The sequence below is a fragment of the Antennarius striatus genome, chromosome 12 (genome assembly GCF_040054535.1).
Source record: "Antennarius striatus isolate MH-2024 chromosome 12, ASM4005453v1, whole genome shotgun sequence".
NCBI lineage: Eukaryota > Metazoa > Chordata > Actinopteri > Lophiiformes > Antennariidae > Antennarius > Antennarius striatus.
In genome coordinates, this window is record NC_090787.1 from 13,104,003 (window position 1) to 13,130,252 (window position 26,250).

Sequence of the window (26,250 nt, forward strand, 5' to 3'; positions counted from 1 at the left end):
ATGTTATGTTGACAGGGAGTAATCTGTAATATTCTGTCCAGTAATTTCACCAGGAACATGTGTAAATTTACCTTCTTGGCTCTCTGGGAAATCTTTGGTGCACAACACAAAAGCTTTTCCATCAAATATTCTTTGTTCTGCAGAAGGGAAATCAATAAATGACAAAACATTATTTAGTATAGAATCCTATGATGTGACAGTGTTATGAAATCAATTTACAAACTCTGCTGAGATAAGTATTCTAACCCCCAGGAGGATGGATAAATCACAACATGCTCTAATAAAGGTCATAATGCCAAAACATTATCAGGTTTATTTATATGGCTGGATTAAACTGGTAATGTTGAGATTAATTCACTTACCTACAAGTTTTATTTTGGAATCTTTATACATTTGGGTATTTAATATTCAAAATATCCACATCAGGACACATGTAAGTTATCATTACATAAATTTTAATTTTAAAAATGTCCAGAGAGATTTAATCCATGTGTTGCAGAAGAATCAAAAACAAAGACATTGATGTGAATATTGAACCAAATCAGGCAAAGATCAACATTTTCAGTTTTTTCTGTTGTTTTTCCTTTTTATATGTTTTCATCATTTCTGCAGTGGTGACCTGTATACGGTCAGTATCCTTGTGGACCTTTAAAACTGTACGTTTTTTAATGTAAGCATAACCATCAAAAACTAATGAAAACATGAAGATAATATCAAAAATAAAAGGAAAGTAAGTCTGCTATATCAGATGAAAAATACCTTGGCTTTCTGGAAGAATTTGCACTTCAAAAGCTCTGCAGCTGTAGGCCTGGCAAAGAAAAAAATCTGATTGTTAAAAAAATATTGCTAAGCAACACTGAATATTTACCACATATCTTTCATTGATCACAACTTGGAACAGCATTTCTCACTGAAATATTCAGCTCATGTATGCGGTGCTAACCTTTTTGCAGGATCCTTCTGAAGGCACATGGTTATAAGCTTTCTAAGAGACTTGCCATATTTTTTTAACAGTTCTTTGTCCTCCACACCCGTGTCTAGAGTTGGAGGATCATTCTGTAAGGTGAGCATTAAAACCTGAGACAGCAGAAAAGAAAGTGGTCAAAATCACTTTCACATCCGCAACAATTGACTATTTTCCCAATTATAGCAAAAAGCAGCAGGTAAAAAGATGTCCTCTCCGTAAGTTTTTTGTTAACAATGAAACCTAAAAAAATCTACAAAACCAGCTTGGCTGCAATCTGTGGTATTAAAAAACATCCAGAAAACTCACCTTCATGGGAGGGTAGCGGTGATAGGGTGCAGAGCCTGTTGCTAACTCAATGGCTGTAATTCCAAAACTCCAAATATCTGCTTTGAAATCATAACCTCGAACCTGAGGATATAAAATGACAGCAGTCTATGTTCTTAAATGCACTTACAAACTTATGAGTCATGTTGAGGCTGCATTCAAGACTTACTGAGGACAGAAACGGACTCACCTGTTCCATTACCTCGGGCGCCATCCAGCATGGCGTGCCGACAAAGGTCTTTCTTACTTTATTTCTCGTCATATCGCCGCCCGTGGCGAGGAAAGCACTCACTCCGAAATCTGAAGATACAGATAAGGCAGAATAAAGAGGAACAATCAAGAATATGCTAAACAACATTCATGATTTATTTATTCATCAATAAATCAGGTTTATTTGTTGTGATGGATCACAAAAATTGTGACAGGTCAGTACTGCAGAGGGGATATTAAAGTTTGTTTAATATCAGATATTAATTCATCACATTTTTCACCAACATCATAAAAGTCCAAATCTGATAGAGATTATTTTTAGCTTTCTTTACACAAATTGATCAGTTATTCATTTAATGGTGCAAACGATCCAACCTTCACTGGAAAACATCATGCCCTGACAATTTCATACAGCTTGTGAATATGGTATCATCTTTGGGGCATAAATATTTTTAACTTCATTCATTCATTCTTTAAATAAAATTGTGAGTGTTATGAGGTACAAGCGCAGTGCTCTGTTCAACACACCTGCAATCTGAACAGAACCATCTTCTCCCAGGAGTATATTCCCAGCCTTCACATCCCTGAGGTCAACAAAAACATAAACTCAGACAAAAAGCAAAGTCATGTGGAGCAGCATCGATTCTTCTATCCACGTGAGCCTCACAGCCCCGGGGCTGATGTGGGCTCAGCGTGACTCTCTGTGACCTTGAAATGCAGGAACTTAACAGAATGCAACAAATGCACTGCCAGTTGGTCGATACATGTGACCGACTTTGATTTCACATTTTCTGTAAAGATGAACTCAAGTCTTTTATCCCAAAAATCTTTCAGTGAGTGTCAAGTAATTTCTCAATGGGAAGAGTTTTAATCACGACAACGGGTTTGTCTTCTTTATCATGAGATGATCATGTCTCATTTTCATCTGTTTATCCTAATTCAGGTCACGGATGATGCTGGGGCCTATCCCAGCTGACATCAGGCGAGGGCTGGGTATACCCTGGACAAGTCGCCAGTTTACTGCAGGGCTACACATAGACAGAGAAACACCCATTCACTCTCATAACTATGGACAATTTGGAGTGACCACTTCACTTGTTGAAAGTTTTTGGTGTTGGAAGGGAGCCAGAAAGCCCATAGAGAACCCACACAGACATGGAGAGAACATAAAAACTGTCCGTAATCATGATAATAAATCAAATTCAGATGTGTTACCGGTGAATCTGTCCGTTTCTGTGCAGATAGTCGAGGCCCTCCAGGACTTCTTTCAATATCGTAGCGATTATAGGTTCATCTAGCGCCTGATTTCTGTCCTGTTCTTTGCTTGTGTGCTTAATTATATCCAGCATGGAGCCTAAAAATAGAAAACGATATACTGTACAAGTATTCAGTTAAATGTTCACAAGGTCATAAGAGGAACAAATCAGCTGCATTACATGATCAATATGTTCAGCAGGCACAAATCATTGCTATATCTATTTATTGCTTGTAGTCCTTTAAACTGTGAAACACTACATTCAGTATTTTAGAGTGAGTAATTCCTTCCTTCCTTGCAGGTATTTTCAAATAGTATTTTCCAAATGTTCAAAAGATCTTTTTTAAGGATTTTAATGGGAAATGTTCACTGTAATATCTGTTGGAATATATTAAACAAGACAAATTAAGAAAATACACTTTAAAAAAAAATTTAAACTTGTTTTTTGACCAATTGTGCCTTTCAGAAACAAAATAAATACTTATTTATTTAGTCAGTAATAAATAATAAAATATCCTGTGAGACATGCAAAACTATAGACAAGGTCAGCATAAGAAAGAAGCTATGATTAGTGGCAGATCATAAGTAACTCTGTCACGTATTCATGCATTGTTAGTGAGACAGATGTAGTTTTTCTCCTGCAGCTGAATCTCACCTCCGCTCAGAAGCTTCATGACCAACCACAGCTCATCTTTCACAACAAACGAGGTGTAGTAGGTGACAACATTGGGATGGTTACACTGGCTCATTGCTTGGATTTCTTTCTATTGTGAGAGAAACGTAACATTTCAAAAAGGTTAACAATGGATATAGTTTCAGTGATTTTTTTAAATGCATGTCCTTGACAATATCTCTGATCAGAGGCATTAGGGAGCATTATAAATGCACACAAGAGACCCAGACATCTATTTTACTCACCAATAACTCATCCATGCTGGTCTGGCATTTTTCCAGGTTTATTCTCTTTATGGCGACACGTTCCTGTCTGGGGTTACAGAGAGCAGCCTGTACGACAGCTGTGGCCCCACTACCTGGAATGACAGCCAGGAGAGAGCCAGTAAGAACAGGTACAGGAGCAGGAATGGACTCAGCACGCTGCCAGGAGACAACACTATACAACTATCACTCGGTGAGGTCATGGTTATTGTCTTGCTTCAGTGCCTAAATACATGCATACTAAAGTAGTGAAATGACATCATTGGATTTTAGTGTAGCATTTTTTTCCCCTCACCATGACATGTTTAATTTAATACAAATCAGGTCATGTCAACTGGTGCTCAAACCGAGAAGCAGTGACACACACAGCGTATAGCTTTGCATACAACTGTTAGCAACAGATAAGGAGAGGTAGGGAACACATGAGTTTAGACTGTTTCCCAGTTGATTATGAGAATAGAGAGGGGGAGTCCCAACAACTCATCTCAGTCAGCAGCGCACAGCTGTGCTCCCCTCTTATCAGTAAAGATAGGACCTGTCCGCTCATCTGCACAGTGCATGCATTTGGCAAACATATTCAGGGAACTTCCTTTCGCTCTTTTATAGTAAGTTCAAGATTTTCACCTATTTTCACTCATAATAATTCTTCTCTTTTTTCTTAAATGAAAGCTTTCAAGGCAATCCTGAATTGAGCATGCTGTTACCAAAGGCAGGGACACACATAACCTTCAAAACAAGAATAGGGTCGGGACAGATAATTATGCAATAAATGTACAATATTTTCCTGCAAGGATAAACCAAACCAGATCATACATGAGACACATGAATTACTTATAAACAATGCTTAATAACTCCAAGATCATTCATAAATCCACTGACTTTGATCAGTGTTTACTGTGAGAGTCAATGAAATGAATTTGTCAGTCTTAATCTCCTACCATTATGATAAGTTTGTTTGTATTTTATCAGTAATAAAAAACAAAGTCAAAGTCAGAAATATTTTTCCTTCCTGGTTCTCAAATATGAGAATTTCTTGATTGTTTTGTCTGGTGTGATTGAAAATTGAATGTCTTTTAATTTTAATCTGTTGGCTGGACAACAAATGCACACACACACACACACACACACACGTACACACACACACACACACACACACACACACACACACACACACACACATATATAGTGTCAGTCTATAACTCTGAGAAACTAAAACGGATATTTTCTTAATTAATGCAATGATAACAATTTCTGCATAACAGTTAAGACTCTTCCTTTTCAAATACACTTACGTATTGTTGCACTAAAGTTAATAATCCTACAGTGCTTTTTCTAGAATAATCCAGTTTCCTTGTTCAGCATTTGCTTTCAAGAATACTTATCTGCTGCTGGTTTAGTTGAGTTTCCTAGAAACACTGTAAGATCATCAGGGATTCTGAGATTTTAAAATTTTGGAACATTATTTCCATACAGAACTTAGGAGGATTTCAATGAATTCAACTCTCATAGTATTTTAAAAGATCATTTAAAAAGTTCAATCATCATTTTTAGCATTTCACTATTGTACTATAAAGACAACATGCATGAAACACACTTGCATATTGCCTTGCATGTTGATGCACTTCTTCTACAAAATTAATCTGAGAAATTATTCTGGTTTCTATTATTCTCATTCTTGCCTTATTAAGTTTATTCATTTTTATCATACAAAGTTTACATAAAGTTTCAATTGATGCTATTTTTTTTTGTCCCTTGGTATAAACTTTGAATAGCATATCTTGTAAAATCCTGAATTTGTTTATTATACTGTTATTAAAAAGCCTCTGAGCTGAGTTGAGCAGATGTTACATAAGTAGCTGAATACTTGAGATGATGTGATAGTAATCAAACTCTTGTTTACACGTCATCACAAACAATATACCTGCAACGTGTCGTGGGATTTACTCACAGAGAGCATCTGTGATTTTAGTTATGGCTAATAATCTGAACACGTGCCGTAACATGGTGTAGCAGGACTGGCACCACAACGCCTGGGAGGATGTGACATCCCCATGCTGTGGAGTAACGCGTATTTGCTCCGTTCGTGTTCCGTCAGTCACCCAGTCAGGCTTAGACCGGTAGTTCCTGGATGTCCTTGTTAACATCCGCATTACAAAGCATTGCGGGAGGCTCGCGCGTCTGAAAAAGCCGGTAGGCCCTCATCACCGCCATTCACATCTGATAACCCTCCGCAGTGAGATAACGCGTCGCTCCCATCCTTCACCATCTCCTCCCCGGTACTAACCTATGACTTCCTGCAGCTCGTACGACTCCCTGGTAATTGGCCAGCTGGTTGTCAGCGCTGGTTGCGGGTGGTGGGTAGGAAGCGGAGATTCGCTTTGATCCGCCATGATGATGATGATGATGATGATGAGTCTGCTAGTTAGCGACCTCTCTCTCCGAAGAGACGGACGGACACTGACAGAGCGAGTGACGGTCAAATTTGACCTCTCCTCCTCCTCGGTTCGAGCGTCAGCTGGCAGCTGAAGAGCAGCAGCTACCGCTAGCGATGAGCGCAACCCGGAAAATAACGGACCGCACATGTGCGCGCGCGCGCGAGCTCGTGCACACGCGCACGAATATTACAACAGCGCTGACACATGACTGGACCACAATGCTGTTCTACAGACGCAGAAAGACGTCCGTTAAATCAGTATATGACGTTTCACAAAGTCTTAACACGTTCTGGGGGATTCTTTTAGTCGTGATTTTTATCATGATATTAACAATTCCTGTGTCAAAGTGAAGTCTGGACGTTCTTTTTTTTTTTTTTAATTGCCTGTGAAATCGATTTAACTGCTGCATAATCTGATAGTACTGCACTTTGTGTGACGATTTATTGTCACACGCTGTTCAGATCCGTATGTGCCGTCACGGGTAGTGGCCAGCAGAGGGCGCCACCACGTTGTTGTAATGTGTCGTGTGATGCCTGTCGGGCCCAAGTTCGAACTGCTACCAGTGGTCGAAATCTGATCTTGTCTCATATGGGACTCAGACGTCAGTCGGTTTGTTTTTGCTCTTTGAGAACAACGTGAGCATCTTAAGTCATGCGGAATGTGGACATTTTCAGTTTTGATGTGGGCCATTTCAGTCAAGCTCCTTTTACTAGGGATATACTGTTTTGTTAGCACTGGTGGACAATTATTTTTTTTAAATTATCAAAGTAATGCAGATTTTCTTCAGTGTTGGAAAAGCTACATATCTAACCAGGCTCCAGAAGCAACTGGGGGGGGAAATCAGACAGACATACAGAGGGCTGAATATATAATAAGAAATGGACCCTTTTTTTTGGTCAGAAATAATTCAAATACGAACTTAAACATCTCCAGCTCCAGTGGGAAAAGTAATCAAGACAGCAAGTTTATTAAAAAAAAAAAAAAAAAGAAAAGAAAATGTGATATGACTGAAGTTCAGAATGTTTTTCAGGTCAATTTTTCAGATTAACACATCACAGCTGTCAGTAGGGGGCAGACTTTGACAACCATAGCGTCTTAAAACCACGTGTCTAAATTTTGCTACATTTATATAAACTTAAATTTCACAAAAATTGCCAGAACACCACTTTGGTATATTTTGATAAAATTTCTGTTTTTTAAAGTAACACGTCATGTGACAGCAGTTTATTCTAGGGATTCCCGTCATACTATCCACAGAAATGCATACGAAACAGCACAAATAACATGCAAAATATAGGTCATCTCTTTTTCTACCGTCAGTTCAGGAGTATTTCCTCCGGGATTAATAAAGTATATCTATCTATCTATCTATCTATAACCCGTTCACCTTGCTTACGCGCTGCAGCATTAGATTGCATGGCACTTGAACGCACCAATCACTTGCGGAGGAGCTGATTGAGGCTACTTCCCTACACTGGAGCGGCACAGGGGAGACGAACGGACGGCGATCACTGCACGGACATCTCTTCACCAGCCGAGTCTGAACGCACAGGTCGCTGGGAGAAACATCCAGCGGGCCATCGATTTGTCTTTCATCCCGGTCACGGTGTCTGCAGCGCGGAGATGGCCGGTATTTTGGCGTGGTTCTGGAACGAGAGGTTCTGGCTTCCACATAATGTGACCTGGGCTGACTTAAAAAACACAGACGAGGCAACGTTCCCGCAAGCCGAGGATCTCTATCTAGCGTGTCCTTTAGCCTTCTGCATCTTCATGGTCCGGCTGGTTTTCGAAAGGTTGGTCTGAACACACGCGATAATCCGGGTGGCCGTGACGCCGTTTGTTGTGTCGATCAGATAATCCTGTGGATGATGCAGCGCACTGTCCGTGTTAGGCAGTCTGTTACCCGAACAATGGCATTTTATCTGGTTTGCCTACAAATCACCAGGGCTGATAATCCTCCTCTCTGCAGGCCTGCAGCATTACGCGCTGCCTGCATTTGATGCCTGCGCGCACACACAGTCCAAGTTACCGTACTTGACCCAAATCCAGTCACCGTCTCCTTAGATTAAAACGTGGATTTTTTTTTAGCAGGGCTCGTTTTAATAAACCGGCTCCAATAAATCTCTACTGATGGTGCATATTGCATTACAGCATTTTGTTCATGTGGATCAAGAGACTCTTGTCAAAGTAGAGTGAATAATTGCTCTCATGTTAACAATGTAGTCCTGGTAATATGGTATGTTTTTGCAATAAAGTGAGAGAGTGCAGCATCAAATTTAAGTAGTCATAAACCCGGGAGATACTGCATCCCAACGGATTAAATATTTATTTGCATTGAATTCTTAGCTTTAATTTTAATCCTATCACTGCTGACGTTTAACCACCAGTTGTTCCAGACTGTAGCTGATTTGTTAAGTGGTTATTTCTGCCTCTCATAAATGGACTGCATTTCTTCACATTTTCCTTGCGTTGATATGTAAAATCTTTAGTTTATACCAGAAAGCATCTCCCTCAGGATGACATGGAGAAAATCAATGATGATCATCACAAAGCCTTTTCATGTCCTGGTTGAATAAAAGAAAGTGATGAGACAAGAATTTTTAGTGATCGGGTGTCTCAAACCATAAACCCTTTAATTCACCTCAATGGTGTTGCTTCTATTGATCTAGAAGGCTGTACTGATATTTTAATTGCAGGTTTATTGCAAGACCATGTGCCATGGGCCTGAAGATCCAAGCCAACGGGCCTCAAAAAGCACAACCCAACGCCATCCTAGAGAAGGTTTTCACTGCTATAACCAAGGTGGTGCATTCCTAGTCATTGTTTTGTTTTGCTGTGTTTCATCTCAACACTTGTTTCTTAGTCAAATTTGCACCTTATGTATGTTTTTGTGTTGGTATTGCCAGCACCCAGATGAGAAAAGGCTGGAAGGCCTGTCCAAGCAGCTCGACTGGGATGTCCGGACCATACAGCGTTGGTTCAGACAGCGCCGCAACCAGGAGAAGCCCAGCACCCTGGCCCGGTTCTGTGAAAGCATGTAAGGCAGATGCCACACCTTGCTTTTCTAATGTAGTTGCACAGACGTTTTCTCTCCATGTCATAAAATTCAAGTTTGGGAAGATGAATTTTCGGAGATTTGTATTTTTTCCTGGGTTTGGTTGGTGATCAGAGACTATGAAAATAATGTCTGTGTCAATGTTGGCTCGTGTATTGTTGACTGATTGCATGAGGACTGATTTGAATTGGCTGCGCTGTATTGCCTCTCAAAAACAACACTGTTGACAGGAGTGTCATTTGTAACTTCATCCAAACACTTCTTATGTTCCTGCAGGTGCATTTTTATTTTTTCTGTAAATTAAAGAACATTCTCTGCCAGTTTAAAAGCACTCATCCACAAATGATATACTTTTATATGTGGATATTTCAGATTTTTCATTATGCTCATTTTTTTCTAGATTAATTAATTAAAGATTTTAATAAATATTTCATTTGTCCATTAATATTATGCAAGAAGAAGTATATTCATGGTTCTGCAATATTTAATTTTCAGTGACTATTACATGGCTTATTAGATTGCTGAATGGATACTGATGTTGCTGGGGGATAATCATCAAATGTGTCCCAGTGCGAAACAATAAACCCACTCAGGCTGCAGGAGAGAACCAGCTAATCTGCGCTAGAGCATTCCCCATCAGGGAGTCCTTTGCAGTGCGATGTTAAAGTCCAGCGAGCGAGTGTCGCTGTCAGAGTAAAGTCATGTCTGACACCAGCGCAGCCAGTCTGGCAGTTTGATGCACAGGGAGCCTCACGTCCTCTGATCCACTTCAGGCTGCTGTTCGCTCAGGCTGATCAGACCCGCCGGACTCCTGGAGAAACTTCTAACAGAAATCAAAAGCCAAACAGCTTTCTTATAAAGGCGTAGAAGTGGATTTGTGCTCCTCTGGGATATGTGTGAGCAATTTGATTATGCTGAGCTGGATTTTGTCAAAGCAACCTCTATACCAAAGCTGTTTTCTACGTACAGCGTAACTGACTGTAGACAACATGTTGTATTTTGGCCAGGTTTGCTGACGGTGCAGTTCTTCAAACACACGCCGTCTTCAGCAGTCGCTTCTCTAATTAGGCCCTTATGCACGGCTGTTGCAGACTGATAGCGCCTTTTGTCTCTCAATCGTTGGGATGGTTTATCTGTTTAGTTTTTCATTAGACAGAGAGTACAAAGCAGACACATTTGGTCTATTACTAATGAAGACTCCAGATGCAGTCTGTTTACCAGCTATTGCTACCAACTGCCTTTACTAAGACGTACAGCAAAAAAAAAAAAAAGTTTGGAAAAGCTTCAGAGTTTATTTTTGGTCAAAAGAAAACTACAGGGACCTCTGGCTTTCGAACAGAGACTAAACTTTTTCTAGTGTTTCATGTTTTTCACTCATGGCTAAAAATAATTGGAGACAAATGGGATATCGCTGGATAGAGGCAGTATTTTTTTTTAGCCGTAGTAGAATCAGTCTTTGTGTTCAGAAGAATTAATTAGATATAAAGTCCCAAAGTGAGACTAAGTGACTCATTTACTGTAGACAAGCATTTTTCCTGGGTAGTTTTCTAGGGGGCTCTACCTTCGATCACTATTGGTGGATCCAGATGTAACTTTGTAGAGGCATAGATATTTGCATTATCTCATTATCTCTACATATTGATGATCTTGTATCTTTTCGTCTCTTTTATTGCTCAGCTTTTTTCTCAGTTTAATGAAGAAAATATAAATTGATAAGAAATAGATAAGAGGTTTGACCAACATAAGGTTAACTAGGACGCTGCAGTCGTTTGCCAATGAGCGTGAAAGAGGGTAAAACAATAGCTCTGGCTCTGGAGAAGCTAAATTGCACTTTTTTTTTTTTCAGACAGATGAGGTCATTTTCTGCTATGATGTCACAGTAAGGATATCACACTGAGACAGTCTAGAAACAACCCAGAACAACACTACCCAGAACCATAACAAATTGTTGTTAATATATTTTAGTACAGGTAGGACAAATAAGATATAACCTAAATATTCAGCTATCGGTTCAATTTGACAAACCAGATTTGACACATTGACTGATGAGGTGACAGCTAGGAAAAAGGGAATAAATGCATCAACACTTTTGCACAACTGATCAAAGATAAAGCTTCATGAATAGTTGTTATTTGGAGTATTGTAAATACATCCCCCTGCAGCTCCTCAGTCTAGCTACCTGGACCGGCACAAAAACTGCAATTACATGAGCTGCTTTTTATCGTTTGTTATTCGTCAGCTCAGCGCCTGCCTGATTTAAATTAGTTTTCTTCCCACAATGTTTTCTCCTCCTTCAGTGATGCTTTTCCCAAACTTTCATAGTCATCAGTTATTAGTTACCTGACCCTGGTTAAAACCCATGGTCTTACTGGATATCATGAATGATTCAGTAATGTCTAAGCATGCTTTCACCATTGCTGAAGAGTGTTTGTCTATGTACTGTAACACTTTCAAGAGTTATATCATCCACAGTTAATAAAGTGTTTATCACAACTCATAAATGTAACTCATTCACTAACCTGCACTAATTAATGTAGAGTTTAATTAGCTCGCTGCTATGACAGCATATGAAACAAATAAGCAATGTAATTAATTCCAGCATAATTCAATTTGCATTTCAGTTGTCGACCGTCAACCGTCATGAAAACTTTTTAGAAAAGTATTGTAAATAAGAAATGGTCTGAGCCTGAGTTTAGTATAGAAGATATATAAATTAAAATAGATTCTATATATAGCAGAGACACACTCACACTCATGGGAGGTTTATCTGACTGGGTTTACACTGCCGTTCAGTGTCAGAGAGAAATAACATATATAACAACAAATAAACACTAAGAAAGAAGCTGAAGTAGGCTTGCTGGACCAGTTGCACACATCTTTGCAGTAAACCAGGTAGGCTTGTCCGTTTTAATTTTGTTTTATAATACTATTGATCACTTACAGAGAGCAGCTACTAATGATCTTTTAATCATCTCTCCATTCATTATGGAAACAAGCGGACTGTCTTGAACAAATATCTACATAATAGGACTGGCTCTGCTGGATGTGACAGGGCTGAGAAGATGATTTGGATTTAAACTGCTCTCATTTTTTGATGTTGACAACACATTTGGTTTCGGGGTTTTGCCTGTCAAAATGTGTTTGTTTTACGGCCAGTTGGAAGAACCAATCGGCCCAGCGTTTAAAACATGCAATGTTCATCTCACTTGACAGGCTATGCGGTTTCTGTGACAGTCATGGGGGTAATCCATCCGGTTTTTTCAGTTGTTTTTTTTTCATGAGACTTTCACATTGTAAAATGTTTAATCTGTTTGCTAATATTTAAAATGCAGTGACAGCTGAATGACGCTCTGCAGGGGGTCTCTCCTTCAACTCCTCTCTTTCAAGTCCTGAGAATGAATTTGCCAAAACATAGACAGTTAATCTCATGTATCTTCAGCAGTTTTGTGAAAATGGGTCCTGCTTGTCAGCCAGTCCTAAATCCTTAGACACTGTTGCTGAATGTCATCTGGGGGGAATTTATGTGCATCTTCAGCAAATCGTAGATCCCTGAGACAGCAGTGTCAGCATCTTATCTTTGCCCTTGTACCTCAACAATGTGACACTCACCATGTCCCATTTTCAGCAAGCAGCCCTAGACTGCAGGTGTTTTGAAGTAAGAGGACCTGTCACTACTTCAGATATCTACTTACAGGCATGACTGAAACACAATATGCTGTACATAGTAGTATCTTTGTATTTCCAGATCTACCTGAGTTGTATGACTTCAGATTGGGATGCACTTTGCTTCTTTTATTTATTATTATTTGAATCGTTAGGCATAGGTTTTTCCAATTATATCCAAAAAAGAAATGTCAAATGATGAAGCTTAATTCATTTTGGAATTTACATTCATTCTGTTATTGTCTTTCTTTCAGGTGGCGATTTACATTTTACCTGTACATATTCACTTATGGAGTGCGTTTCCTGAAAAAGGTGAGAGCATACTTCAAATAGCACCAGCCTCATGTCATGACTGTCAATGGTAGCGTGTCTCGCTGAATTCTGAAGCCATTCCCTGTAGCCATGGAGACACATGAAAATCTTGTGGCTTCCTAATAGGTTTGTGCCCTATCCTGAGGTGCACAAGTGAAATAGATGCGCTGGTTGTAGAACTAGTTTTATTAGGGAAATAGTGTTAGAGCCTAACAGTAATGTCAGCAAGGGCTCATTAATAATGGATCTTTCATGAAGTTCACTGAGGCAGATAAAAAATACTCTGTGTTAAATAATGGCATTCATTAAATAGTAATCTCTATTTTTTCACTGTTAGGTCATGGTTTCTTGTTTTTGATTGTGACAACTGCAGAAAGCAGTTGTTCATAAATCTGGTGTCATACTAGATAAAGGCAGTGATCTGTTAGCAGATATTTTGTCTTTTAAATTAAAGCAATTACAGGATATACATGGATGTGTGGTGGATGAAGTGGTTCCATTAACATCTCTACATACTGTTATGCAGTGCCTGTACCTTCACAGGGACTTCAAGTGCTAAGCTAAAATATGGCATATTTTTTTCTGATCCCAATAATTCACGTTTGACTTTTAAGATTCCACTTGGACTGTTGGTGTCAGACATTCTCAGTTTTGAATGAATGCCACATGATTGGTACCCCACAATGAAGTTGTCATATTTTACAATAGATATTTTACAAGTCAGAAATGTTGTTATTATTTAGTATTTTAAACTCTTCAGGAATTTGACCAAATTTATCCACGAGCATGTGACAGCCAACATAATTTTACCTGTACATCACATTGAACACCGACTGTGTAGGTTTAAGACTGGTGTGTGATGATGCCTCATCAGATGTAACCAATGCAGATGAATAACCATCTCTCTATTGTCTTGCATACCTGTAATTATGCACAGCATATGTATTTTAACCACTGGAGATCAAAATATTTCATACATATATTCATGACATGCAAATGTATGTATTTACCAGACAGGTCTCTGAATAATTTTTTTTTTAAATCTGTGAAAGATGCAGGTTGCATGACAAAGCACTTTGTGAAATGACTTCATTCCCCGGGAATCTTCGCTGCAGGCTTGTGTCTCAGTGGGATTTATGAATAGTGAAGGTCTGGATGCAGAATATTTAACTAACTCACCATGTTGTAGACCTTTAGCTTCTGTTAAAATGTAAAATAAAAATCCTGCTTGATATTACATTCAGTATTTTATATGAAATAAATGTAATTTAAATTCAAGTCCATTAACTGACAGATATGTTAGACTGTGGTCACATCATTGTGTTGTATTAGAACTATTGAACTGAGCTTTAGTCAAATGCTTTAAGGATTTTATTAAATATTATATACTGAAACAAAAGTTCATAGGTACAAAAAAAATGAAGTCTTTGACGTATGACTCATTGTTATTCCTGGAGTAGTAATTTACTGTGAATTCCGTTGTCCTGCACAAAACTTTGGCACTCACAGCTTTATGATGATGATTGATTGATGCATTTCAACATGCTATTAGTTGTACGTTGGTTGTTTCATATTGGTTTTAATTTTTTTTTTTTCTTCAGACACCATGGCTTTGGAACACTAAAGAGTGCTGGTACAACTACCCTTACCAGGTAAAGTCTTATTTCAGCACATACAATAATATTTCCACAGAAAAAATGACTGTCATTGCTTAAGTGTTTTTAACCTTTCTGCTTTTTGTGTTTATGCAGCCATTGAATGTGGACATTCATTACTACTATATACTGGAGCTGTCGTTCTACCTGTCGTTACTTTTTTCCCAGTTCACAGACATCAGGAGGAAGGTAGGCATGACAGTCGCACTGTACGTCGTACGTCTACAGTAGCACAGATCATTGAATGTATCTCAAATGATCTACTTCCAGACAAAAAGCCACTCCTTTATTCAGCTTTTTTGTGTTGAAACTAGAAAAGTGTGTTCTATTTATGGCATTATAAGTAGTGCTGTCTCACAGAAGACATCATTATCGCTCCTATTATTTTTACTGTCACCATCACTCTATAATAATAAGGCTATTTGCTGGCGAACATTTGCTTTCCACCTAAATGAGTTCTCACTGATGTGAGAAATAAAACACTGCACGGAGGATTAAAAGTTTTTGTACACTCATGAATTGGATTTCCTCATTCTTCATGAAAACTGCTTCAGGATTTCTCCGACTATTGGTGTTGAAATGTCAGCTTGTGAGTAATATGCTCTTAAAGTTATTGCACTTTTGCAGTCCCCTATGTGATGACCTCAAACAATGCTCCTATATTGTACAGACATTTACTGTAAGGGACCAAGTAGTCTATAATGTATTTCATGATTTTATTCATATACTGTAATTTATAGGTAAGAATTCCTCCAGTTACAATCGGAAATGGAAGTACTGTAGTTTATTAGTCATTTATGCCATTAGTATGTCTTAGCCAGTTAAACATAACATAGATTTCAGTGATCAGTTTTTGTAGGAACTGAAAGTCAGTATCAGTTTGTACAAATTGGTAAGAAACAATGACCAGTCATTCATCATCTTTTTTTTTTTTTTGCTATGCATATAGCAACAGTTTGCATGCTTTCCAGCCATGATCTTACTCCTGTCTCCGGTCTGTCCCCAGCTCTTCCCTAGCGCACTTCACTCACGGCACTCACAGCAGCTCCCATGATGCCATGCTGTGTATGCCTTCACTCTGTCATCTCTTTGTTGACTGTTGGCATGTTGTGTTTTTGTTTTTCCTTTCAGTTTTTTTCATGCACAGTACTGCACTGAGGAGGTCCTCTGCATCCCCTGCCAATTCCAGTATGTTCTCCCCGCACACTCTTTCCTCGCTTTCATTCTGCACCTGGCATCACTACTGTTCTTTCTGATGTCATCCTCATTCTTTTACCACTTGGATTAGTTCTGAGTGCTTTGAGCTGAGACATATCAGTATCTTAAGCAAGGACTGCTGAGACATGCCAACTGTTTACATATTTAGTCGCTTGGGGCTCCAATCAAATTTCACCTTTTGGCTCATAATTAACTGATCCTCATTTCTGCTGGACTGTGATTTCCAATGGAAAAACAAAGACTTTTCATCACTTTCAAATAATGTCTGAATATTCAGCTATAATCTAATTTTAGTACAAGACTGTGTCATTATTATTTGTATCTCACAGTATCCTTGAGTCCTATAGGTTTAAGCATTCTGGAGCACCTGATCTGAAATATTACTTATATCAAAGTCAGATTTTTTTCTGGGGGTTTTTTGTAGGTGTTATCAACAATGTTAGAAACAATATTAAAATTTTCGTGTCCTGTAATAGTAAATGTAAAGAATCATTTTAAACAATCTGAATGATGATCTGAGCCACTTACAAAATCTGTTGATTTACTGCTTGTTTTTCGGTAATCCTGCTACCATACAAACAATCCAACGTTGACAACTCCTTGGCAGAGTTAACTGTAATGCCAAATAATTCAGATGCCAGCAAAAAAACACAGTCGAGTTTATTCCAAATAAGTACACGCTTGTCCACTAGTCATATGTAAATTTTAAAAAATTCAATCAGTCTAGCAGCTGATATACAGAAAGCCAAGTCCAGGTGAGGGTACTACTCTAAGTAGGATTACTCAGTTACTTCAGTAACTTCTCTATGGGCACTGGCCTCAAACAGCTAAGTAATGATTTAGGTTTGGTCACTGGAGCTTGTCAGTGTCGTGTATTTCATGAATGTTGATTCTTCCCCAGGAAGTCACAGTTCCACAGTGATTACTGTCACTGTGAGAACACAGAGCAGCGTCCTCCCTTTCACACATTCATTGCAGAAAGGTCTGCTGTGGTGGGGGCTGTCTCATTAATGCCTTGATAACAGTCCAGATGAAGTTAGAGAGGCATGGGAAAAGAAGCATGAATAACATTATGGCAGAAATGGTACAATAATTAATCACTGCTAGTTGATTTACAGTTTAAGAGTTTATATTGATAAGTTAAGTGTATATAAACATAATATATAAACATAATTACCAATATGTGTATGTAGAATCCTTAAAAGTTTAGACAGCAACTATATTTTCACATATGCATCACTCATCATGAAGAACAGCTAGGACGTAAGAGTATACCTGTCATGAAGAAAGTGAAATTCATTACTTCTGTTATTAGAACTTTTAGTAGACTTTATAGGTGTTTCTTTTGATTTAAGTACGTCTTCCTTCATTCCTATTAGATTAGATATACTTCAATGATCGCAAACTGGGAAATTGTTATGTTCATGGTGGTACTGCATTTTAAACACAGGCCTCTGATGGAGACTACACGAACAGATATAGTAGATGAACACATTTCAACAGGGCATTGTTCATCAATGTTACTCACAGTGTGCACATAATGATTTGTCATTGTCAGAACTGTCCGTATCTTTTCTAGTCATACCATTCATTCATACCATTCATTGATGTATCACAAACACATCTCCCCAATAGACTTTAATTTATGTTCAAGGACAATAATCCACACAAGCTGATGAAAAGCATAATTCAAGGTTATGACAACGGTGTTTTGAACATAAGCACCGTTGTGTTGCGCAACAGTTCCACATATTCAGATTTTTTGTTGTCAGGAACCTTTTAGACATTTCTCAGTATTGGCAATGAACACACACAACTCTGCCTGTGCACACAGCAGTCGTAATTCACTTTCAGTTTATCACACATGTCTGAACTGCACTGAAATTTCTGGTTTATGACACAATGACTCTGACAGTTTTTCCAGGATTGTGATTTTTCTCTTGCAAAATGTATCCCCAGGATTTCCTGATCATGTTTCTGCATCATGTGGCAACAATCTCTCTCATCACCTTTTCCTATGTGAACAACATGGCTCGAGTTGGAACTCTGGTCATGTGTCTCCATGATGGCGCTGACGTGCTGATAGAGGTGAGAATGTGCAAGAGCACTGATTACAGATGGGCGGATGATTTGATGTGTGGGTGAGGTATTTGGAGCTGATATGCTATTTACCATTATCTAATTTTAACTGCAGTCCATCCATCGTGTACATTACATCCTTGTCCTTGACTATATTATACGAGTATATTTGGGTTTTGATATAGTTTAGATATTGCCACAGTGATATTGAAATTAAAAGCTTTTTAAATGTTATTTTGTCAGAAATAGTTCTAGATTGTATTAATGACTGTTTTTCTTTTCTACCAAGGCTGCCAAGATGGCCAACTATGCCAAATGTCAAATACTCTGCAACCTCCTCTTTGCAATGTTTGCAATTCTCTTCATGAGTTCCAGGCTTGGAGTTTACCCTGTCTGGTAAGGCTTTCTGGTATTCCGTTTCCTGTGTACCCTGGTTAGCATCTTTTATGGCTGACTGCACTGTTATCGTGTCGCTGGAACACTGTGCAGTCCATAAAGGCGACCAGAGACTTTCAAAGCTCGTGCTACAGCTTTTTAAATTTGACATACCATGGCGATCACAGTGCTTATAGTTTGCAGTTGAGACACATCTCTGAATTTTGTTGCTAAGTAATAGTTTCTATGGATACAGCAGCTTTCACCTCCCAGAGCAAGCCAAACTAAATCAACAAGTGAAAGGAGATCATTATGGTTATTGCTTTATGATTAAAATGGTGCCTAGAGTTTCTCATGATTGTTTAGCACATCAAAGGCTTCCCCACTCATAATTTATCATTTTGTGGTGTTGATTTTTAGTCTATTGGTAAGTATACTGTGGTGATGAGAAGAGAAAACATGTGCCTGAGTGGACAGAAGGCAAAAATGGCTCATGAAGAAAACAAATGAGTGAATAATGTCTGAACTGCACTACAAGTATATTAAGTCCTATCCAGTTAATCAAAAAAGACAGGAGAGCTCCTTTTAAATGTTAATTTTTTTTCTTTAATATCTGCTTTTACCAAGTCATCTAATTAATGTACACCTAATTACAGTAGATGCTGAAAGCTACATTTTAATTGTGTTTGGACACAAATCCATTTTAGTTCTAGAGAATGTGCACAGTAATCATCTTGCATCCAGCACTGACCATCACACTTTTAATGGTATGATTACAGTCTTCAGTTGCAGTTGCTTTCAGATACCAGTGATTATTGATCAGTACAGAAAGGCTATTTTTGGCACTGGATCCATGGTTGCTGTCTTTAATGATGAAGCTTATTCTGAGAGGAGCTTTTGTGAAATACAACATAGATTCAGCTCTTCCATGAAACATCTAACACCACACCTCAGACCTCTCTGGCTTTGTTTCTTGTAATGTGATGATCCCACCCTACATTTTTAGTCAGCCCCCACCACAGCACCAGTAAAGCTGTCGCTACTGTAAAGCTGTTGCCATGGCTCCAGTATCTGGGGGGATGATTCACAGAAAGCTATTTGTAAGAATTTTTTCAAGGATAAATTTGATACACTTCCTAGAAATTTTGATCACCTGTCACATGAAGCCAGGTGCTGCACAGTAATGGATCACATGCTATTAGGATTGCATTTTGAAAAACGTGTTAGTAAATCATAAAATATACCAATTTTGAAAGTTTTCTTCATGAGTTTGACTCTGCTGAATATGTTTGAGTGGTGTTTTTACTCTGCATTATTATTTAGTCTGAAAATGGAAGACCATCATTTTGCATAAATCTTCTTGAGTTACAAGAACAAAGTCGTTCATGTGAATTTTAATGTAAAAGGAAAAGAAGATGCTTCCCTTTGAATATACACTCAACAAAAATATAAATGCAACACTTTTGTTTTTGCTACCATTTTTCATGAGATGGACTAAAAGATCTATAATTCATTCCAGATACACAATATTACCATTTCTCTCAAATATTGTTCAAATGTACTGTAAATGTGTGATAGTGAGCACTTCTGCTTTGCTGAGATAATCCATCCCACCTCAAAGGTGAGCCACATCAAGATGCTGATCTGACATCATGATTAGTGCACAGGTGTACCTTATACTGCCCACAATAAAAGACCACCCTGAAATGTGCAGGGGTTTGTTTTTTTTTTTGCTTTATTGGGGGTCTGGGGACTCGGAAACATTCAGTATCTGGTGAGACCACTATTTGCCTCATGCAGTGCAACACATCTTCTTCGCATAGAGTTTATCAGATTGTCAATTGTGGCCTGTGGAATGTTGGTCCACTCCTCCTCAATGGCTGTGCAAAGTTGCTGGATATTAGTGGGAACTGGTACACGCTGTCGTATACGCCGGTCAAGCACATCCCAAACATGCTCAATGGGTGACATGTCCGGTGAGTATGCTGGCCATGCAAGAACTGGGACAATTTCTGCTTCCAGGAATTGTGTACAGATCCCTGCGACATGGGTCCGTGCATTATCTTGTTGAAACATGATGTGATGTTCATGGATGTATGGCACAACAATGGGCCTCAGGATCTCATCACGGTATCTCTGTGCATTCAAAATGCCATCAATAAAATGCACCAGTGTTCTTCGTCCATAACAGATGCCTGCCCATACCATAACCCCACCACCACGGGCCACTCGATCCACAACATTGACATCAGTAAAGCGCTCACCCAAACAACGCCACACACTTTGTCTGCCATCTGCCCTGAACAATGTAAACCGAGATTCATCCGTGAAGAGAACACCTCTCTAACGTGGCAGACGCCATCGAATGTGAGCATTTGCCCACTCCAGTCTGTTACGGCGACGATCTGGAGTCAGGTTAAGACCCCGATGAGGACGACGAGCATGCAGTTGAGCTTCCCTGAGACGGTTTCTGACAGTTTGTGCAGAAATTGTTTGGTTATGCAAACCAATGGTTTCAGCAGCTGTCTGAGTGGCTGGTCTCAGACGATCTGGGAGGTGAACCTGCTGGATGTGGAGGTCCTGGGCTGGTGTGGTTACACGTGGTCTGCGGTTGAGAGGCTGGTTGGATGTACTGCCATATTCTCTGAAACGCCTTTGGAGACGGCTTATGGTGGAGAAATGAACATCCAATGCACGAGCAACAGATCTGGTTGACATTCCTGCTGTCAACATGCCAATTACACGCTCCCTCAATGCTTGTGGCATTTGTGGCATTTTGCTGTGAGACAAATCTGCACATTTCAGAGAGGCCTTTTATTGTGGGCAGTATAAGGTACACCTGTGCACTAATCATGATGTCAGATCAGCATCTTGATGTGGCTCACCTTTGAAGTGGGATGGATTATCTCAGCAATGCAGAAGTGCTCACTATCACACATTTAGACAGATTTGTGAACAATGTTTGAGAGAAATGGTAATATTGTGTATCTGGAATGAATTAGATCTTTAAGTCCATCTCATGAAAAATGGGAGCAAAAACAAAAGTGTTGCGTTTATAGTTTTGTTGAGTATATATTATGCATTTAATTGCTCTCAGGAGGCCTACTGTGTTTGTTAGGATGATTAAACCAGCTGTAAATGCAGAACAAGGGAAACATGTTTTGTCTTCACATGTTGGATGGTGTTTAAAGAAAAAGAACAATGTGTGAAATGTAAAACTCTGTTAATGGAATGTAAATTAAGAGTCACATATTCACAGACATAAAGGACTGCATTACTAACTAGAAGTACAAACTAAATTTCACACCTAAAAATTCATCTGAATTTAATCTAGCCCTGAATCTAAATTCCAATATTAAATGCATTGCTGTGGAATATAAAGATCACTGTCCTCGGGTTTCTTGAAAACCTAAGCAAGAGAAAACCAAAATGATGGATCCACTCCATCTATTTCAGTGTACACAATGGTCTGTAAAATGTCTGTCAACTATTGCTATGCAAACAGACGTCTATTTATAGCCAGTGAGGTTAATGCATGTGTGTCATTCTACAATTACTGACCGTAGTTTATAACCACAGAATATTGTCTGTACATACAATGGCTTTATTAGTCTGAGGAAGAGTGCATTTGTATTTCTTTGTGCGGACTCACAGTTTTTGGTTTAGGCCCCTCATGTTTCATGAGAGAAGCAGCTCCAGACCACATTCTGTCTCGTTTCTTTCCATGGCGGTCTGCTTGGCTTTGGTTACACACTCCTCATCCTCAGGATGTCCAGTAATATCCTCACTAGGAGGACGTGCACTCATGCCTTGTGTCTTGTTCTAATGAAACATGACATGGTAATTATCCCTCCCTTTCTGTCACATTGCAAGGGTTTTAAATACTACCTTGTTCGAGAGTTGGGAGATTGTCGGGCCCTACCCGTCCTGGTGGGTCTTCAACCTGCTCTTGATCCTGTTGCAGCTCCTTCACTCGTTCTGGTCCTACCTCATAGTGAAGACAGCATGCCGAGCCATCTCCAAAGGAAAGGTCAGTCACCATCATCTGCTTCCTATTTAACTTCTTACCATTCATAACTGTTCCATTATTGAGTGTTTTATCATTTGTACATAAATAAGTACTGTGGAGTCTTTTTAATAGCATCTTCTTAATTTCTGTGTCTGTTCTTTTTGCTAACCTGCAACCTTCAAGGTAGGAAAATGGAATCCTTTACATGTGAGTATACTTAAGGTGAACACATCACTAAAAGCCATCTAATCATTCGCATTCAATATAATCACGACTATCAGTCAGCCACAGTTCCAATTTTATCCCAATAAATTTTAATCCGTTACCATTCAAGTTTGTAAAGATGCTCATTGTTCTAAGAGAGTGCCCTAATGTTAAGATTTTCAGTTGCCTTATAAAATATTTTATGGTTTTCTTAGCAACACAAACTTTTGTACACTCATACATGTAATGATTAAACATATTGTAGATCAGATAGCTCACAGTAGCATTTTGTGCTAGTTCAGTTTGTCACACACTTGGGTGGGTCTATGACCAAACTCTGGAAAAGGTTAAAAAAAAAAAAAAGGCTCTTGATATGTTATATTATACGGAAGCGTAGAGCTGCCACACCAAGAAAATAAAAACCGGGACGTATCACGTTATTTCGTGATACGTATCTCGGAATTTCGTGATAGTATCTCGGAATTTCGTGATAGTATCTCGGAATTTCGTGATACGTATCTCGGAATTTCGTGATACGTATCTCGGAATTTCGTGATACATATCTCGGAATTTCGTGATACGTATCTCGGAATTTCGTGATAGTATCACGTTATTTCGTGATAAAATGTTATGTTGACCCGCGACCTGCGTTTGCGGATTAAGCGGTTTAGAAGATGAATGAATGAATGAATGAATGAATGTTATGTTGACATGATGGAGCTTGTATCCATGCAGCCGGCCGTGTCCCTCCAGCTCATCAATGAGGAACGACCCTCAAGAGGGTCCGACTCGTTTTTCCTCCGGTATAGCCCCATCTTTTTCAAGTGTCGTCTTAGGGTACGCATCTTTATATAAATGTCATCCACGGAGCCCAATAACTGTAAAATCTCACCATGTCTCAAGCCAAGCATGAAATATAATTCAATGGCATCATGTAAAGGAGCCATGATTTACTGATGGCCAGCAGACAGTAAATGAAACCACTTTAAAAAGTCGTATCACGTTATTTCGTGATACGTATCACAAAATAACGAGATACGTATCACAAAATTACGTGATACTATCACGAAATTCCGAGATACGTATCACGAAATAATGTGATACGTCCCGGTTTTTATTTTCTTTGTGTGGCAGCTCTACGCTGCCGTAATATTATACTTCATGTTGTCTTGTGTCAGTAAATCAATGATAAATTGGTAAATGGATTGTCAAAATTTAATTGAGAACTGTAAGGTTATCACAGATTTTCTGAAATATGAGATTGCTGCTGTTCTGAAAAGTCTGTTTCTTTTAATAAAACTATGACAATTTTCTATTATTTTTCTGCACAGACTAAGTAATAATGCTTCAATTAAGATACATTATTAATTATTCATTGTTAAATGTGTGTTACTCACAAACGATAACTGCACTCTAAATGATTTTATGTTTGTACATAAGCATCTGGGTTTTCAAACACATCATGGCTGTTTGAATTTAAATGAGAGCATTTCATCCCACTTCATGTGTTTAGGTGTCTAAAGACGACCACAGCGACATTGAGTCCAGTTCTGATGAGGACGACAGCCCCCCCCTCAATCAGAAGGACCACAGCAGCACCACCAACGGCACCAACAAAAATCATGGGACTAACGGCTACCTAACAGGAGGCCCCTATCCTGACGAACACTGACCAAGCTGATGTCACAACACTGGAGCCATACGACAGACACCATCCATTAATCAGTGTGTGTGTGTGTTTGCTTTGAGTGTATGGTGGACACATGAACAACATTGAACAACTGGTACTGGAGGTTCTTAATAGATTTATGTGAATGCAATTTATCAGTTTGAGTTGTTCCCAAATTTCTTTGCGCGATTTCGTCTCTTTATCTATACAGTATATTTGCATCAAACTGCACTCAGTGACATGCTGAAACACTCCCGTTTAGCCAATGAATGAAAACATTCCACTTTATGGTGTAAGCATGCTACCTTAACACCATTGTCTGGCATACTGGGGGTGTGATTTTTCTTATGTCTTATTATGTTATTTATTTTTTTACAAATTTGTTTGCAGATTATTGCTGGACATCTGTTATTCTTTAACGTCAGTGTTCAAGATGAAATGATACTGAACAACAGCTGTTTTTTTTTTTTTCACATGCCATGTCTTGAAAATGAATATACAAAGACCCCAGGATTACTTTTTAATGCTACACCCCCAAAGAAATGCCAAAACATCTGAAGTTCACTCACTCTTTGAAATCCATTTTTCACTCAGATTAATAACAGTATTACATGTGTGTGTGTGTGTGTGTGCATCAGGTATGGCTAGAGGCTGTATTCCTTATTAAAGCATTTTGTTAAGTATTCTGGTACATTTCTGGGAAGTATTTCATTAAAGACCATTTTCGCCCTCTAATAAGGCAAACATGAGTTGTTTGAATTATTCAATAAAAAGTACATGAATACTGCAAGTACGTGTGGGCTTGCTCATTGCAAAACATTCAATCAGGAAAAGGTGTTAACGTTAGGGAAAATGTCATAGTGACTTAAAATGAGCCCTACAGTGAGCTGGCGTCTCAACCATAGTGTACCATCTTTCACCCAAAACCACCTGGGATTAACTTGGAACAAACCCGTAACCAGCAAACTGGATTAAATGGTTGTAGATGAGGTAATTGTCTCGTCTAAAAGAAGATGGATTGATGGATGGACTTGTATTTTCAATAAGATGCACTGTTGCCAGTATGGCTGAATTCCTTTTAGTTGGTTAACAGAGTATTGAGCAGGAAGGCTCACCGTCTCTCAAGAGAACAGCAATCATTAATGGTATTAATGAATATGATCAGGTTTTAGGGGTATTGTCCCCTGAATCATTTTTCCCTCTGTCAGGCTGGGAATCTATTTGTATGGCTCTAGCTATTCAAGCGTTAGAGACAGCTTCCACTGCCTTGACATTAACCTACTTTTCTTTAATTCAGAGGTCACATTGGAGGGCATTGCCATAAAAAAACCAAACCATTCATATACAGTCTTCAAACTGAAACATGTTTTTGTGTCTTCAGAATTTACTTTTTTTTTTTTTTAAGTCAAAGATGAAGAGTTATGATGTCATTGCTGATTCTGACAAAGTTTGTCCGGGTTATTGGGCGTGTATAGCTGTTGGACATGCCAGAGATAAGTGCAGATACATAAAAATGATGAATGATTTCTTAGAAATGCTATGAAAGGAGCCCCAGAGAATTGTTGCTTTGGTTTCCCTGCTCATAGCTTTATTGTTTTGGTTCACTTTTTCATTATTACAGGCTTCAGCAGACGGCTAGTTTTAGTTCAAACCCTATTACACACTACAATAATAGCACAAAGAGTTATTATTCAAAGATGAATTCTTACTTTTCTTGGAAACAGCTATGAAATCAGCATTAATGTTGGACTTCATCACTCACGCAAAAAAACATACAGTTACAAATGAAAGCTAATGCTGCTGTCAGCTGGGTGTGACAATTGGCTTTTTTCTACTTAAATGTTTTCATTAAAAAAATATGGCTTCAGTGACCTTCAACCAATT

The 26,250-nt window shown here is 38.7% G+C and overlaps 2 protein-coding genes across 5 annotated transcripts in view; one reads left to right on the forward strand and one right to left on the reverse strand.

Annotated features, from left to right (window-relative positions):
• stk39 (serine threonine kinase 39) overlaps window positions 1–6,397 on the reverse strand; it is a 20,683-nt gene extending 14,286 nt beyond the window's left edge. Inside the window, exons 1-10 of one of the 2 annotated variants that reach the window (XM_068329007.1) lie at window positions 5,977–6,397; window positions 3,675–3,787; window positions 3,412–3,520; window positions 2,717–2,855; window positions 2,030–2,085; window positions 1,482–1,591; window positions 1,274–1,375; window positions 944–1,077; window positions 760–808; window positions 72–137 (exon numbers count right to left, since the gene is read on the reverse strand). In XM_068329007.1, the coding sequence (XP_068185108.1) occupies window positions 72–137; window positions 760–808; window positions 944–1,077; window positions 1,274–1,375; window positions 1,482–1,591; window positions 2,030–2,085; window positions 2,717–2,855; window positions 3,412–3,520; window positions 3,675–3,787; window positions 5,977–6,274 (1,176 nt within the window). In that variant the 5' untranslated portion in view covers window positions 6,275–6,397. The remainder of the gene's footprint in view (window positions 1–71; window positions 138–759; window positions 809–943; window positions 1,078–1,273; window positions 1,376–1,481; window positions 1,592–2,029; window positions 2,086–2,716; window positions 2,856–3,411; window positions 3,521–3,674; window positions 3,788–5,976) is intronic. The other variant, XM_068329008.1, reaches the window with a different exon arrangement.
• cers6 (ceramide synthase 6) lies at window positions 5,798–25,148 on the forward strand. Of its 3 annotated transcripts, none has more exons than XM_068329011.1 (11): window positions 5,798–5,882; window positions 8,824–8,929; window positions 9,034–9,164; window positions 13,100–13,157; window positions 14,759–14,809; window positions 14,909–15,001; window positions 17,990–18,118; window positions 18,399–18,505; window positions 22,358–22,514; window positions 22,677–22,700; window positions 24,211–25,148. In XM_068329011.1, exons 2-11 carry the CDS (start codon window positions 8,846–8,848, stop codon window positions 24,367–24,369), a joined length of 993 nt encoding a protein of 330 aa, XP_068185112.1. In that variant the 5' UTR covers window positions 5,798–5,882; window positions 8,824–8,845; the 3' UTR covers window positions 24,370–25,148. The 3 variants fall into 3 exon arrangements, with proteins under 3 accessions (XP_068185112.1, XP_068185111.1, XP_068185110.1); XM_068329009.1 differs by lacking the exon at window positions 5,798–5,882 and adding an exon at window positions 6,532–7,920; XM_068329010.1 differs by lacking the exons at window positions 5,798–5,882; window positions 22,677–22,700 and adding an exon at window positions 6,528–7,920.
• The last annotated feature ends 1,102 nt before the right edge of the window (window positions 25,149–26,250 follow it).